Source organism: Pterocles gutturalis, unplaced genomic scaffold (genome assembly GCF_000699245.1).
Source record: "Pterocles gutturalis isolate BGI_N339 unplaced genomic scaffold, ASM69924v1 Scaffold50941, whole genome shotgun sequence".
In the NCBI taxonomy this organism is placed as follows: Eukaryota; Metazoa; Chordata; class Aves; order Pterocliformes; family Pteroclidae; genus Pterocles; species Pterocles gutturalis.
Genome location: NW_010102417.1, coordinates 1 through 15,959, shown reverse-complemented (window position 1 = coordinate 15,959; position 15,959 = coordinate 1). Strand labels below are relative to the sequence as shown.

Below are 15,959 nucleotides of genomic sequence, written 5' to 3'. Positions count from 1 at the left end.
TCCCGGGATGGGGAACCGCCGGCAGCCCCTGACGGCCTCCCTCCCACGGCGACAGCCACCGACATCTCCCCCGGGGGAGGCCACCCACAGCAGCTGTCAGGTCACTTGCTGTTAGAGGGTAGGGTATGACTGAAAAGGTGATGAAAATACAGCTATAAAAGGGGTATACACAATGTATCATTGACCCTGTGCATCTGTTTGTCAAATGGTTTATAGAAGGCTGCCTCAATACTCAAATTTTTAGAAGTGGGAGGGGGAACAAGACCACCACACACTTGACAGCAACTAGGCATAGTCACTTACCTTAAAATCAAAGAAAAACAATTGCTTCTTCCCTTTCTACCATAAGGTCACTAGTTTGAGTGTGTGTAGGTAAAGGGAAACTGCATGCAGTTGCTGGGGTGGGGGGGACACCACACACAACAGGGGAAGGAGGTTTCATATAAATGTGTATTGTGCTCATCTACTGCCCTTTGGTTTCCTCAGCCCCCGCTCCACACTGCATCCCCACAGCTCATCTGCATCCCATTCCCCTCTCCAGCTCCCAGCTACATATCCTGTACCTGCCCAGCTCCTTGCCCTTATTCCCATCTACCACTCCCTGCCTTTCCCTCAGCTGGAGCATCAGTTTTGAATGTAACAGCCTGAGCTACATTGTTCTATCTCCCTGAAGCCCGTATAAGCTTCTAGTGCTTTAGGAAGCAAGAGAAACTAAATACATAAGACAAACAAGAACACAGGTAAATACAACTGCAAATTCAATATAACGAACATACCTATGCTAAGTGAATTGCCATGTAGGATATAAACATTAACCTGGTTTCCTAAGAAGAAACCACACACCCTACCAAATGTTTTCCTATTATATCGTGCATGGGGTACCTGTTCGCCCCCTGACCTCCGAAATCCATTTTAAACAGAATTTGACGGAGGGTGGTACAAATAACTCCCTCAAGTTTCCATGAAAAGAAGTGGCTGGGTAAGATACATATTAACAGTCCCAGCTGAGGTAAAAGCTAAGCAGGAGTTCAACTTTAAAAGTAAAGAATCCACAGATCCATGTTATTCTCGTGTATACTTCAAAAATCAGACACCAGCAAGACCCACCACAAGATGCACTGATCTAGGACAAGATTCCTTAGTTCTCCTGCATATCATGCTACCTCTTTTAATTCCATGGCAGCATGAAAACTCTCTCTCATATACCAATTTTATGCTTGTTTGCTTCATAAACCAGGATGAAACTGTTCTTCCTCTTACCTGGTAAATTGAACCTACCCGTATTACAAGAACTGGGCTTTCTTCTTATTTAACAGTTCAAAACCAGCTGCTTAGAAAATGGCTTACAGTCTGTAAAAATCACATGTGAGGCACAGACATTATAAACTCACTTTATAAACTGAGCCAGAATATTATTTTTCCCTCCAATTACCTATTCATGAATTGCTTCAAGTAAAATATTTTTACAATAAGGTTTTATCTTTAATACTTACACATACAAAACCAGCTGTAAGTTATAATGAATGAAAGATAATTGCCTTCTTCCCTAGAATGCTTTAAAAGAAATCAGAATCCTGCAAGGATTAAGGCCTCTTTGGTCTGGCCCATAGTTGCAAAATCCAACCGCCTACAAGTGTTCAGTTGCTATTTCTGAACAGAATAGACATAAATCCATTTCAGTCCCTTTTTTTTGGTGGTGCAGAAAGTAAGCATTTCTAGGGCTACTTCTCCATAGATGATTAAATACTCCTCTCCATTACTGGACTGTTATTTCAGCAGCCGTTTTCTCTTTTTCAGAAGTGCATCTCGAAGAGCCAACTAAACATGAAACAAGAATGGAATATTCAGGTAAGGAGACACCCCCCTCTTCAGTATGCCCACCACACACATGTATCCCACTGCTATTTTACTAACCAAACACATTTGTAGATAAGATCACTACACCAGAATTAAAAATTACAAATAATATAAAATGATGCACAGAGTATTTGCTAAATAGACCAAATTTTCTAAGAGAAAACTACAGCTAGCAGCTTCCATAATTTGTACTGAAGCCTTTGTATACTACAGGTAAGGTGCAACTGCAAAATGAAAAAAGAACCTCTATTAGCTTTAAACCAGCTGACTTGGGTAGTAGTAAAAGCATAACGGTAACAGCACAGAGTACGCAGCAGATCAGGAACAGAAGATGTGGCCACGCTCAGGTCTTTCCTACTGCTGTTTGATGATTGATTGTACTCAAGTTTAAAAGCCACTCAAACATGTCTGTGAATGTGGACAAACTGAATCTGATGCAAGAAGCTAGAAAGCTGTATCAGGATGCCACTGAAATTGTTTCCATAAATTTCTACAGAAAACATGAGCAGAGCAACATTTTTAGCTCTAAGATTAAGAGCTCTGGGTAGAACTTATTCAGAAAGATCTACTTGATTTTCAGTCCCATTAAGCTATTTTTAATGATTAAGCATGTTCCTAAGGCAAATTCCTGAAACAATTTCTTCAGCCTCAGAGACAAACACTAATAGCTTATCAGCTAAAACTGGGAGCAGTAACCAGCAAATTCTAACAACTACAGTGGCAGAAATGCTGCGGTTACTTAGCTAAACTTGATAGTACAACTGATGAAAGAGCTGGGCTTCAAAAAAAAATTCAAAGTGTTTCAGTACATGATCAGCAGAATCTATATAATGAACAAGATTAGAGTAACATAACCTGTTCAACTGACTCGTATTCTATTAGAAGAGATCAAGAAAAAACTTCAGTCCAGCTGAGAGGTAAGTAGGATTAAATGTCATTTTTTGAAAGAGTATTGCAAAGCTTCTTTTCAAGGGGGAAAGAGGGATACTAGAATTTTTACAAGTGCCGTATCACTGCAAAGAGACTTTGTTGTCTATTTCAGACATGGTTTAGTTGGTATGGGGATTTAGCTCTGGACTGCAAACGATCCATTTTATTCTACCAAAGGCAGCAGCAGAACACAACCTCCTACATCCAACAGCACTCCAACCCACTTTTAAAAATTATTTCCAAATCATGGTTAACAGGACTGATGCAGTGGCCAACTTCAGGGAAAAAACAGATGTAAAAAATTCTTTTCCCTGTTTAGCTGTTACAGTTAAGATGGCTTTTTGGAAAAAGTGAGCCAAATGTAAGAATAATTTTAAGCAGCAGTTTCCTAGAAGTGCCTGGATTGTCGATTTGGTACATTTATTTGTGTGTTTTGAGAGCTGGGTTAATGTGGTCAGCCTTATTTGGGGTGAGGCAGAATGATAGTGAATAAAAGACTACAGAGGATATTAGTCCAAGTCTCCCTGTTTAACAGAAACGTTTGAGACATGTTCTCTCTATTGAGTCTACAAACAGCTTCAGTCTTGCTGTTCTCAAGGCAACAATCTGCAGACAAATACACATTATCCTGATGATATGATCCTGGAAACAACTCACAAAACAGGATTTATAAAGGAAACATCTGAATGCACTCTAGCACAACACAGAACCTAACAAGAAAACAAAAATTAACACTACAGAGAAACAAGAACCCTGCGTAATTGGATTATTCTAGAAGTTTTTTCTGGAACATGTTCAAAGGAGTTCAATTTTATAACACACTAACACCCTCGGCTGGCCATCTGCCAGGTTAGGTAAAAGGATTTTGACACAGATTTTTGTTGTTAGCACAGACTTACTCTGCCAAGGTGACACACAGCAGGACAAGGCAATGTGCCCACACCAGTGCTCTGGCAGCAGCTGGCCCAGTTCAGGCACTATCCCCTGCCAAGGGGCATCACAGGAGGTTGGGGGCTCCCTGTCCACACGCCATGCTTGCTAGCTCATCTAACCCCAGTCCCCTGGGGGAGCTACATGGGCTCCCTGCCCAGGGCCTTCAGGAGACAAGTTATCCCCTGAATTTCCTGCCATGCCTTTTAGTTATGCCTTTCAGCTACCCTTGGCACAGCTGCCTGCAGGAACACGCAGTAACTGGACTGCTGAATACACATTTGTAGCTTGTGTAACCTTGCACAAGGGCTGTCTAGAATCCTCCATCAGCTCCGTGGCCAAGCTTACAGCTGAGGAAGCAGCAGAGGGTAGGGGCTTCACCCCTGACAGCAGCATACTGTGAAACTACTGTGACAGGCTAAACTGAAGCAATTTATCTTTTCTGAACAGTTTCAAATAGGTACGAAAGAGCATTTGTGTCTCTGCTTTAAGTACATTTGTGACAAGCTAACTTGACTTCAGGACAGCCGAGTCCATAACATGACAATAATAGGAGAAAAGTCAAAGAAAGAACATAGAGAGTGAAGAAACACACTAAAAGCTTGTCATGAAAAACAACTCCTCCGTACCAGGAAAACATGGACTATAATCCTGTGCCAGAATAAGAGTTCTAATATGATCAGCTTTAACTTATGTGAAGGAAAACAAGCCATATCATCATTACCTTCTTAACCTACACGTGACTTTACAACAGGGCTCAGTCCTCAGTGCATACTGAAGAGACTGACAAAAGCATTCTTCACTATGGAAATCTCTGATATGCCTCTTTTGGGTAGGATCCAAGGGAAGCCACCTAGCCCACAATCCTTTCCAGCAATTAAACCATCAAATTAAACAGCAAAGACTTGGGGCACAGGATAGACAGCACTTCACCTGCTTTTTAAGTTTAGTGCTCCGACTGCCCCAACTATTCTCACCATTAAATATTACCTGTTTTTCTCTGAAAGAACGCTTATTTTTCGTCCGGACGCTATGGCTGTATCTCATCATCATGAAGTTCTTGTGCTTCTGCTTTTCTTTGTTGGAAGAACTGGCAAATGGGTTAATTCTTGTTTTCTTTTTCACAAATTCTTTTCTGTCTGTTTTTCCAGCCTAGAATAAACAGTGTCATATAATAACAGGGAATAATTTTTCTTGCTTTACACTTAACATCAGCTGCTAAGGTGACAGGTCTATGGCACTAACAATAAATCCAAGATCAGTATTACTTTCTGTGTATGTTACATGCATTCTTCCATGCTGGCTGTATTTATTAAATCACTGTGAAAACTGGGTGTGTCTGTCTCTGTATTTTCATTGTCACCTATGACCAGCAAGAGGCCATTTATCTGTTATACCCAAGATGCAACAGCAAAAAACCAAAACATTTCTCAAAACACAGAGTGCAGCTGGGCACCCATCTTACAGATGCAACCTCACCACGTCTTACTTCTGCAGGAGACAAAAAACACAACCCCAAATCTAGAAAGACCAAAGATGTGAAATTAGCCAAGTTCCTCACCCTTGCAGTTGCCAATCTTGTCTCCTTGTCTGATTTAGGCTTCTTATGGAGATGTTCAATATCTCTGAGCGAAAGCAACTCTCCCCTACACACAAAACAACAAAAGGCCATCGGATATAAAACTTAATCTGGTAAAAAAAACCAAAATGCCCTCCTGACCCTTTATCTTACCCATCTCACACCACTGTCTTTCTATAAACTTTCACACAAGCACTTCTTTCTCTCAGACTAATCCTCATGCTTGGGACAACCCTTAGAAAAGTCTCTCAGGACTGTTTTTCAAGTCCTGCTTTAACAACAAAGGTTAAGAAACTCTGAAGATATAAGCACGCAACTACTGCTAGAAAAAACAACGCCTACTGGTCTGAACAAACAAAACAGTCCCATAGTTTCTGTTGGCCCCTCTGGACTTTTCTCCCAGGTGTAAATGGACCCCTGGGGCCAAGAGCCCTTCTAGGCTGGGTGGCTGTTTGCCACCTGTCACCAAGGGAAAATACTGACCAAGAGCTAAGGAAGCTGTGTACCCTGCTCCAATTAAAAGCTGTATCACCTGATTATAGCGTAGAAAAAGCACTCAATATTTCATATCCTACCTGCCCTCCTCCTCTTCATCATCTATTTCGATATTTTTCCTCTTTGCACCTTTGCCAGGTGCAGAATTAATTTCTTTGGAAAGCTGGGCAAGACGTATTTTGTGGAAGTCCTCTTGAGTTAGCAGCCTGCTTGTACTGACTGCTGCAGCTTTGGCTTTTCTTTCCTCTATGGGCATGCTTTTCATCTTCTCTGCCTTTTGAAAAAAGTACAGAAGAATAATAATCCAGAGCTTTGGAAACCATTTTTGTGTGATAAACCATGACCCTTGCTTCCCATTACTTATGTAGAGGCAGTATTCTTGGGAAGTGCTACAACCACCGTTAGGATTCTTCATCTTTAAATTCAACATGGAGTATTAGAAGAAAGTAGTACATCCACTCCTTCATATTTCAGAGTGAATAAAAGCACTCATCATTAAATATCATAGTTTTGAAGGAATTTAGCAATGGGACAAAATTCCTCCCTCTCTCCCCCTCACCCTATGTGTGTGTTTCAGTACAGGTGCTAAATATTACTGAAACCTCTCTGATCCTGGTCAAGTCACTCTGCAGCCCTGTATCGTTAGTTATGAGCAGCCATGGGAAGGTACAGAGCCAGAGAATCTGGTCTGTTAACAAAACTCATTTATATTTGTGGTAGAAGACACAGAACTCACTACTTCCTGCTGCTCCTCATCTGAGGAGTGATGCACGTCAATCCATTCTCCATCTTCATTGTCTTCCTCCTCACTCAGACTAGCACTTTCCCACCCATCTGCTCAGGGAAGAAGTGCACAGAGCTGTTAATACAGATGCAGTTTAACTGCTTGAGTTCCAAATAATTTCAGATTGCATCCCAAGCTCTCTCACCACTTCTCTGCTGAACTGCATTTATACCCAGGGCTGTGCTTACTGAACAGGTGAGCTGTAGGTCTCAGCATCCCAGCCTTACAACTACACAGGCATGACAAAGACAGAAGACCATGTTTGTTGTTTGTCTCTCTGCCTTTCCATCTATCAGTGTCTATCTCGCAAAGCAACATGGAGTAAGAAACTTCACTAGATAAGCTACATTTACTTTCGGATAATATCAGCACTTCTTAACGGACAAATACAGACATTTGCAAGCTACACAGCGTGCTACAGCAGGATTTTAAATGCACAAACACCAGGTTCTATGCCCAAATAAAAACTTAGTGACAATAATGCTCAAAATCGAAGTAGTAAAGAAAAAGAGACCAACCTTCCTCTTGGTTTCCTCCCTTTTCCTTTTGACCCTCAATATCCAGTACTTCTGCTCCTGGAATATAATCTTTGGCATCCAGTTCTCCATATTCATGAATCCTGGCTTCCAACGAGGCCTCGGTAGGCTTACCCTGAAAGTAAACAAAACACATGTTATGCAGGCTGCTATTTTAATGCTTACAAATCCATGAAAAGATCTGGAGGAGAGGAAGGTGCAGGTGGAAAAGAAATTCTGCCTGATGAGATAAGAGGAGATCTTGAATTACTAAGAAGTTGAACTAACTCTAGGAAGATAGTCAAGCTTCTGTAGGATGATCCTTCTGTCAATGAGTTTGATAAGTCTGAACTAAGGACCTCTTGAAACAAGAGAGTACCATGTCAAAATGCAGCAAGGGAGCAGGCACACACAATTCCACCTCATTCTCAAGAGGCTATGAGACCAGTTCTGGCCATTATTTTTCATAACACGAGCCTATATTCATGGTAAATGCAATGCACATAAAACACCTACCCTGAATTTCTTCTGCAGCATCTCTGGATTCAGCGAACGGAAAAGGTGTATCAGAGTTCTTGCAGACATCATCACGTCTACCCAGAAAAAAAGAAAAAAGAATCAGGAATAAGTACAGAAAAGCAGAATCCTGAGCAAACTGAAAGCCCACTCAAATAATCAGCATTTACAGCCTGCTCATGCCTTGTCTAAAGTTACAGCTCCCACTGATTTCTCCAGTGCAGGATCCAGCTCTTACTAAATCTTTATTTGCAAGCAATTTCCCTTCTTCAGTTTTGTCAGTTAACTCTCCTGCCATAACAACCCTTGACTGTTTAGTCTTACATACACACACTCAAAACACAGAAAAATGCAACAGACATATTGAAAACTGTACCTCTCATCTCACATAAAGTTTTTAGACATTATTATTATAAAGGGTATAACAATGGAGGACCAGATGATACAGGACGAAAAAAGATCTAGAAGTCTCATCCATGTAACTTACTTTTATTTTTATGACTCTTGTACTGAACAAGGTCTTGGAGCAGATCTTCAGTCATGGCTAATGGACATCGCGCAGTGATTTCTTTTATTGCATTGATTCTAAAAAGTGGAAAGTGAAACATTTTCTGAACACCACAGCTGGGAAAAGACTCTTACTTTATGCAGCATTTATACAACTTTTAGTTTAATAGAGAACATCACAAGGTACTCTCCGTGCTGTAATTCTCCAAACCCCTACACCTTTGGCTCATACTCTGTACTCTCCAGCTATTATTTTGTCTTATCTCAGGCCTAGGGATTCTGCACCTGAAGTTTGGGTCCAGGCAGACAATCAAAAGCCCTAATCAATCACTAGGCCAAGAAAAACAAATATCAAGAGACAATTCCGGAGTCAGCCACAGGCAGGCGAAGGACAGGATAACAGAAGTCTGCATGCTCACACAAGTTCCCTTTTAAATCATCTTCATGTACACACTTAGTATTTTAAATTCAGACCTGGGTTAAAACCATACAAAAGGAAAAGAAATAGCTCACAAAACATTCAAAACATGGCAGCACACAATAGTCTTCCCCTGTCAACTGCTTCATCATCTTGAGGGACAGCTCAGCTCTCCTCCAATTACTGCTCAGTCTCTGTTCCACATGTACCAGAGCTTTCACAAGTACCTCTCTGGACTAGTCAAAGCACACCACAGTTTCACCAACAGCAACATGTAAGTTTGTTGTCAGTAGTGAAATTTCATCTACTAAACATGAAAATTAGAGAATCCTGAATTACGATACTATCTACTCGCTGCATTTATACAAATGTATTGTATTTTAATTTAGACAAGAGGCCTGCCGTCAAAGTAGAAACAGTATCTGGGAAGAAAAAAATAGAAGACCAAACGAGAAAGCAAAAAAAATGCACCATCATGAAATCCAGAAGAGCTAAAGTCACAGCACCAAGTACAATAACCCATCATTCTGGGGAATTTAAAACACTGCCAACAAAAAATAAGCAAACTTTATGTTGAAGTACTGTCCTAACTTGTTCTTATTAAATCAGGTTCTTATTAAAGCATAGTACAAGTTACAGAAGTAGGTTGCAAGTGGTTAAAAACGAAATATACGTTTTTCCAGAGTCAGAAAGAGTTTTACAGTTTTCATGAGATTCTATACCCACCCTACAGTCATGACCTCCCCAGAATTCTTGTCAGTGACAAAGTTGTTGGCAATTGTCATTAATACTGACTGGATAATCTGAAAATTAGAAAGGTTAAATAAACTTACTGCATATTTAATAAAATTGTGAAAACAATTACATTTCATTAATTAACAGACAGAGCCCTCTTCTCAGAAAGACAGATCTCAGACACTTGTCACTATAGTCTGCAAATATTTTCTAGACAAATTCTCATGTAGAAATGATGACATTGGACATGGGGGTGTTTCCCTTTATACGAAATAATTGCTCAGACCCTGCAGAGTACCCAAAATTATCATAAGCTTTTCAAGACAGAGTCTGACCAGATTCCCTTTTCACCCTCCCCACCAATGCACTCAGTTATATTTCTACATTGGCCCACTGTCCATCTTTAACATCACTGAACCTAAGTCCAGTACTGACCTCAGGTGGTACTAGCTGATGTGAAGCTTGTGCAGCAAACAGAAGAATCTTTGTCACTTCTGGAAGAAAAAAAAAAAGTGGGAAGAAGATGCAGCTTACTGTGGCCAATAAACACATCCACCAAAACAGCTAATTCAACAAGCTGCTCAGGCTAAGCCTCAAAGCCATTTCAGTGGTGAAACACCAGTAAAACAAAGCAAAAGGCAGTCACGCTTTGTTCATCTAGTCCGGATGTGCTCTGGAACTAGGGACTCAGATTAATTTTATTCCATTGCTGGAGCTTCTGAAACGCTCAAGAGTACTGAGTGCACACAGCTTCCATAAAGTCCAAAGGGCCCCGCACTTCTGGTAGTCAGGGCCTTCTGCTTCTTTCATCCACACCCTCTGTACTCCCCTTCCTTCCTGCCACCTGCTAAGCTACTGCCACCTGTTCATTGACAGCACCACTACTAAGAACTGACATAGATGTGACATGATGGACCAGCAGCATTAGCTGCTAGTAGCTACTCACCTCTCTGATGGGGCTGTAGGAATCTCTGAACAAAGGGGTAGAAATTAAAAAGAAAAAGCTGCAGGGAAGAGAAAAGTTGTAACAGATTAGCTTCTTGTCTTTTAACTTGAGATCACCTTCATAGGCTGATACGGTGTAAAACAATTAAAAACAGAATATGTACCTCATGTATTCCAACTAGCCTAGATATAAGGTCCATGAGCATCATCTTCACTTCAAATCGTTCCTTACAGTTCTCCAGCTGCTTCAGCAGTTTCTCTGCAAAGTCTAGAAGAAGCAATGATAGGTTTGTGGTAGACTCAAAGGGCACAATGCAGAACTCAGCTAGGATGCGGTTAAAAAAAGGCAGTTTGGTTTGAGTTTTCTTAAGCTGAGCGTTTCACATTCACACCATCATAAACACAGGATCAGTATTTAAAGCTAAAACCCCAGAGGTTCACTAGATCAGAGTGAGGACAAGACAAGCAATAGCAGACAAACAGACTAGTAATGACAATACATTTTTGAAAGGTGGCAAGCCAGAGAGGCTACAGTAGACCACCTGCTCCCTGTTCATGCAAATTACAGCCTTCACACATACAAGACAGAGGCAGAAAGCCACATATTGATCTGTAGCAACCTGAAGCAGATGATGTAATACCGCTCCTTCCTCATCTGACAATCTACAAGCATTCCACTACAACAATCACCACAGGATTGATCTCTATTCTTTAAATGCTCTGAAACTCTAGGATAAAGCATGCTACAAGTGTCACATTGTCACATCTGCATCTACTTCTCACTTCCATTCTCCTTGCAGAGTTGTGTCTAAAATTCAGTGTCTGGGATTAACACACAGCTTGAAAGAAAGACAAGATGCAGTGCATGCATACCTTGGGGATCATGAATCAAGTGAATAGCAGAAAAGTTGAACACCTCTGGCTTGCTCTTCTTCTTGTGTTTCTGCATGGCAAAAAGAGTAAGAGAAACCTTTTTTCTCTGCCTGAAAAAGCTCTGCTTTATTCAGTTTCAGGATGCTCTTAAAGCTGCTATTTACCATTCTTCTCTTCTAAAAGAGGTGCTTTGATTTTAGGAAGTAATCTAACCCCCTTTTCAATTGCATAGGGTTTCCAGCCACCTCACCTAAGAAGCAACAGGACCTGCATTAAAAACTAACTTATCAAGAAACCCCATACTCTAATTAGGAGACCACATGAAAGGTAGCCAGAGCAGAACTAACCCACAGGTTAGACTAAGTCTGTTTCAAAACAGCTCTCTTCCAGGCAAACATGCCATATGCCTGGCCAATGGATGCTCGAACACTTGAACACCTTTACCTAGAAGAGATGACAAAAGCCAGCTAAGGTCACAGGGGCAACAATATTTCTGCACTTGAAGGCTTAAGCTAAAATGCTGCCAAGTCAGACATCACTCTCCTCACCTTGAGGACCTTCATTGCTTTTTCCAGTTTCTTCTTGCGCTTGGTGTTTTTCTTGTTAGTTGCATACCGCATCATCAGATCTCTGGCTGTAGGAACATCATCCTTCAGAAAGAACACAAGGAAAACAAGACTCAGGGGAATTCAGGCTTCAAATGGGAATCAGAGAAAGAAAAAGTATCACTATTTTTCAGGATCACGTACTATACTTGAAAACTCTCCCTCCTGAACTTCATAATACAGAGATATGAGCACTTAAAATCGTGATCCCATAGAACTAGCCACACACCTACATCCAAGAAAAATCAATACTTAACAGCACATCAACACAGCAGTTTTACAGCTGGTTAGAGTATTGTTCAGTCACAAACAATAATATCCTGTATTAGGAAGTTCTAGACTGGAATTCTGTTAGGTTATCAGCCTTCTCAAGGTACCTGAATTATGTTCATTTGTATATAAATGGGAAATGGAGCCCCAGAGGGAGAACTGAAGACAAACAGAGCTAAAAACCTAAACCAGCTTCTAATACACCAGGTGAAAACCTCTTCCCACAATTCTACATTACACATCTAACAATTCATTATCTTAACGAGCCAGACTAACAAGCCCCTGCTTACATCTTCCAACTGAACCACTTCCTTCACAAGGACAAGAGGAAACCAAAGGAGCTCTTAGTATTAGTCTGTAGACAGACAAAGACATCCCGCTATCAGCTGGGGCCAGCTGTTGAAAACATTAAAACTTTAAACACTGAAGTGCACAAACATCTGGAGGAAACAAGATGGGAAACCAAGTAACACAGAAGCAGGCAGATCAATGGAACCAGGGTCACTAGGATAACAGACCTATAAGAGTATGAAGAATGGAGAGGAGAAGATTTAATCACAACACCCACCTCAGATTCTGAGTCACTGTCTTGTTTCTCATCTTCATCTTTCCCCAGAAAGAACTTTAAACCAGCAACTAGTATCTGAAAAGCAAAAGTAAGTTCATGAAGGACAGGACAAACTGACAAGAGTATTTACAACAGCCCTGCATCCACATCTTATGTTATGCAAAGACTCCCCCAATTTTTTACAGCCATAGATATGAACAGAAAGCAAACCCAACCACAGACTGAAAACCTCAGGTATTTTACACATACACACAGTCAAGTTCTGCTGCCCATCCTCAACAGCCAGGGGCACACAAACAGTCAAAACAGCTGGGCTTCCACAACACCTGGGGCAACTTTACAGATCCAAATTCTCTTCCGACCATTCTGCAAAGCCATTTCTATCTAACTGCTCCATGCCAACTTTATCAGGAACTCCTGCACAGTCAGTACCTGTGACAGTGCTCAGAACTCCAAGCTTTCATTAATTTATGTGTTCTTTGGTGAGGTTTTTTGGTTTGTTAGCTTGGTTGGTGGGTTTTTATTGAATGGAACAGCTTCTGGACCTTCACAGTGGAAGAACTTATCTCAAACCATAATACAGGTTTTTAAAACCTCCAGCACTGCAGAACCAACACAGCTGACAGAAGGCCAAAGATTCACTCAAACCCCAGGCAGAGTAGCAGCTCTCGTCACATTTACCAAATGAAAGCCTTGCAGTGCTGATTATAACAAGGCAATATTCTGACAGCCTCTTCTGTGTAGCAGTGGAAAGGACACCCACCCTCCTCACACCAGCCTGGCACCTGTTATAAAACAAGCTTACAATTGTGTTACTCCACATGTAAGAGTCAAAAGCCACCTCCTCCCACAAAACCAGTGTCATTTTGAAAATAAAACAGGCAGAAGACAAACCATTAGTGAAGCTTAACAACTGCAGTACCGAAATAAAAAGTCACATCCACAGGAAAAAGGTAGCTTAGGTGACATCCAGTTTACAAAGCTATTTCTGTTCTCACCTTTGTCACTTTGGAAAAGCAGGCAGTTGTGATGACATTTACTGTTTTGGCATCATTCCTAGAACACAACAAAACATCACCTTTTACATCAAGTTTGGCAATTTCAAGTTATTCTCAGAAAGTAAGTCTCATTAAGTGTGACTCCTAACAAGCAGGAAGCTTCATTAGAATCAAGTCTCTCAGTGCTCCAAGTACATTCACAAACAAGGAAGTGAAGCTTCTACCATTTCAGTTCTTGTAACACAGCTGTGGCTATATCTAAACAGACACACGTTCCATCTAGTTCATGCTGGGACTGAATGGACAGAAAGACAAAATCTCCAGTAAAACAATAAGAGACAGCTTCCAACCTTTTCCACTGATAAAAAGCAGCAAAGCAAGCAGGAGTGAACAGACTGCCACCTTCTCATGCAATTTACCACTGGGTATCACCTGCTCTGGCATTTTGTAACACAAGAGAACAATTCAGCAACCTATTAGGTAAAAACAGCAGTCGACAGCTGTATGCTAGTATTACCAGCTTTATGTGCAAAAGCTCAAAAAAGCAAGCTGCACACAGCTTCAGTTTGCACAGAATTTTCAACTAAAACATCAAATATTCAGCATAAGTAACTTCACACTAGACAGTATTTCTGCCCAGCTAAACTGCATTCCACAAAATACAGCCCCACGGAACACAGAAGATAAGTCACTGCCCCCCACATGACATTTTGCACAAGCAAGGATGGGATGGCTGCCCCACCCTAAATGGGGAATCAATCCACACCTGCCAGACCTACCAAATGTTCCTTCTGTACAGTTCAATCATCACATCCAAAGAAATCTTGGCAGCAGTGGGATTGCTGTCTCTCAACATCGTGTACATGAAGTTCTGCAGTGTCTAAGAAAAAAGTTTGGAAACAGCTACCATTGGAAGCCTGTCACGATATGAAGATGTTTAATTCAAGTATATCCAAAAGCTGAAATACTTACTGTGTTCACTTTATTGTTTTTGTGTTTAGCATTAACATTCTTGATGTCCGCCACGATGTGGGTATACAAAGTCTGTAATCAGAGAGATGAGAGGAAATAAACTACACAAGTCGTGCAGGGAACAGCACACAGGCATTATGACTTCCCCAAAGTCCCCAAGCACTAAAATGAGAGACCAAGCTTATCGCCACTGGTAATATTAAGTTACAGTTGGAAAAACAATAAGAAGTTATCCTGTAAATCCACACATATGCTTAATTTTTAAGTATTTGAAAAGTGTACTTAATTTACAGGACAGATCAGACACAGACCAAGCCATGCCTCTGGCACTTTCAGTGCCTGAAAGAGCAGAGCCACTTTAAACTTTCTTATTTCATTACTAGGGAAAGGAGAATAGCTGCCTGGCACCACTGCATTACTGCTGGCACACTGGTCAAGACCTACTGAAAATCCAGATCTTTTTTTAAAAGCACGGCTTACTTTTCGTAGAAGTTTATCATGACACCGCAGCAGCTGAAAGAAGAGCTCCAGCAGACTCGTTGGATTTATTAAATTCTTGTTTCTTAACAAGATCAAAGCCTTACAGAATGTCTGTAAGAGAAACAGAGAATCAGAACCAAAATTTCATAGTACTCCCCAGTTCCCATCTTTATTAAAAAATTAAAAAGCAACCCGTATGCTCTAATCTCAACTGTAAAGGGCATATTTTAACCCCAGGACACGGGCTGCCCCAAACACTTTTTGGTGTGGGTCTCACCATGCGCAGGTCGGGGTCCAGGACGGTGTGATGGTAGGAGAGCAGCTCTTTCAGTTGCTGGGGAAAGCTGGCCATGTGTTCGGGGTAGCACTGGGCAACCTGGGCAAAGGCAGATGGAGCTGATACCTCTAGGGAAAACCCTGGGTAACCGCATAACCACGAGGGAAGGTGTGAGATAGCGTAAGCAACCAACAAAATCATAATTGTTCAGGTAATTACAATTCAATATACACACTGAAAAGTAAGTTATTATCAGTGCTTGGATGTAAGAGATATTACACAATTTTTAAAGCCTACTAAGCACTCAAAAGCAAAACTTGTGTTCCTTAAAAGGAACAATACTGCTGCCAAAAACTTTGTCAATGCGCAGTTTTATGGCAACACCGTCAGGGCTGTAACAGCAAAACCAGGTGAAACACCATCTGCCACAACTGCTGCCCTCAGGGCAACAAGCCTGGGGCTGGGGAAGGGCTCCCGGCGGGGACCGCAGCCCTCCCTCCCCAGGGCAGGGGCTCACCTGCGCCAGGAACATCACCAGTTCGGCCAGCTCCTTACTGGGCTTGTCCGGCTGGAAGGTGAAGATCTCCACGTGGGACTGGTAGTGCTGGTACTGCTGCAGAAACTGAGCACACACACACACACAGGGCGGTGGCTGCACAGCTCACACCAGCCTCCCCTCCCTCAGCGACCCCCGGCCGCCTCGCG

General features: G+C 41.6%; 1 protein-coding gene across 1 annotated transcript; it reads right to left on the bottom strand.

The window, feature by feature from the left end:
* Positions 1–1,725: 1,725 nt before the first annotated feature.
* SDAD1 (SDA1 domain containing 1) lies at positions 1,726–15,876 on the bottom strand (the record flags this gene model as incomplete). The annotated part of the gene is made up of 21 exons (XM_010086027.1): positions 1,726–1,818; positions 4,708–4,869; positions 5,279–5,363; positions 5,872–6,065; positions 6,528–6,625; positions 7,094–7,226; positions 7,607–7,683; positions 8,094–8,191; positions 9,258–9,334; positions 9,702–9,760; positions 10,213–10,270; positions 10,376–10,479; positions 11,085–11,154; positions 11,633–11,734; positions 12,528–12,602; positions 13,526–13,583; positions 14,305–14,405; positions 14,498–14,569; positions 14,978–15,088; positions 15,255–15,353; positions 15,772–15,876. Coding segments are annotated over 21 exons (1,989 nt in total), but the record flags the coding sequence as incomplete, so codon positions are not given.
* Between the last annotated feature and the right edge of the window lie 83 nt (positions 15,877–15,959).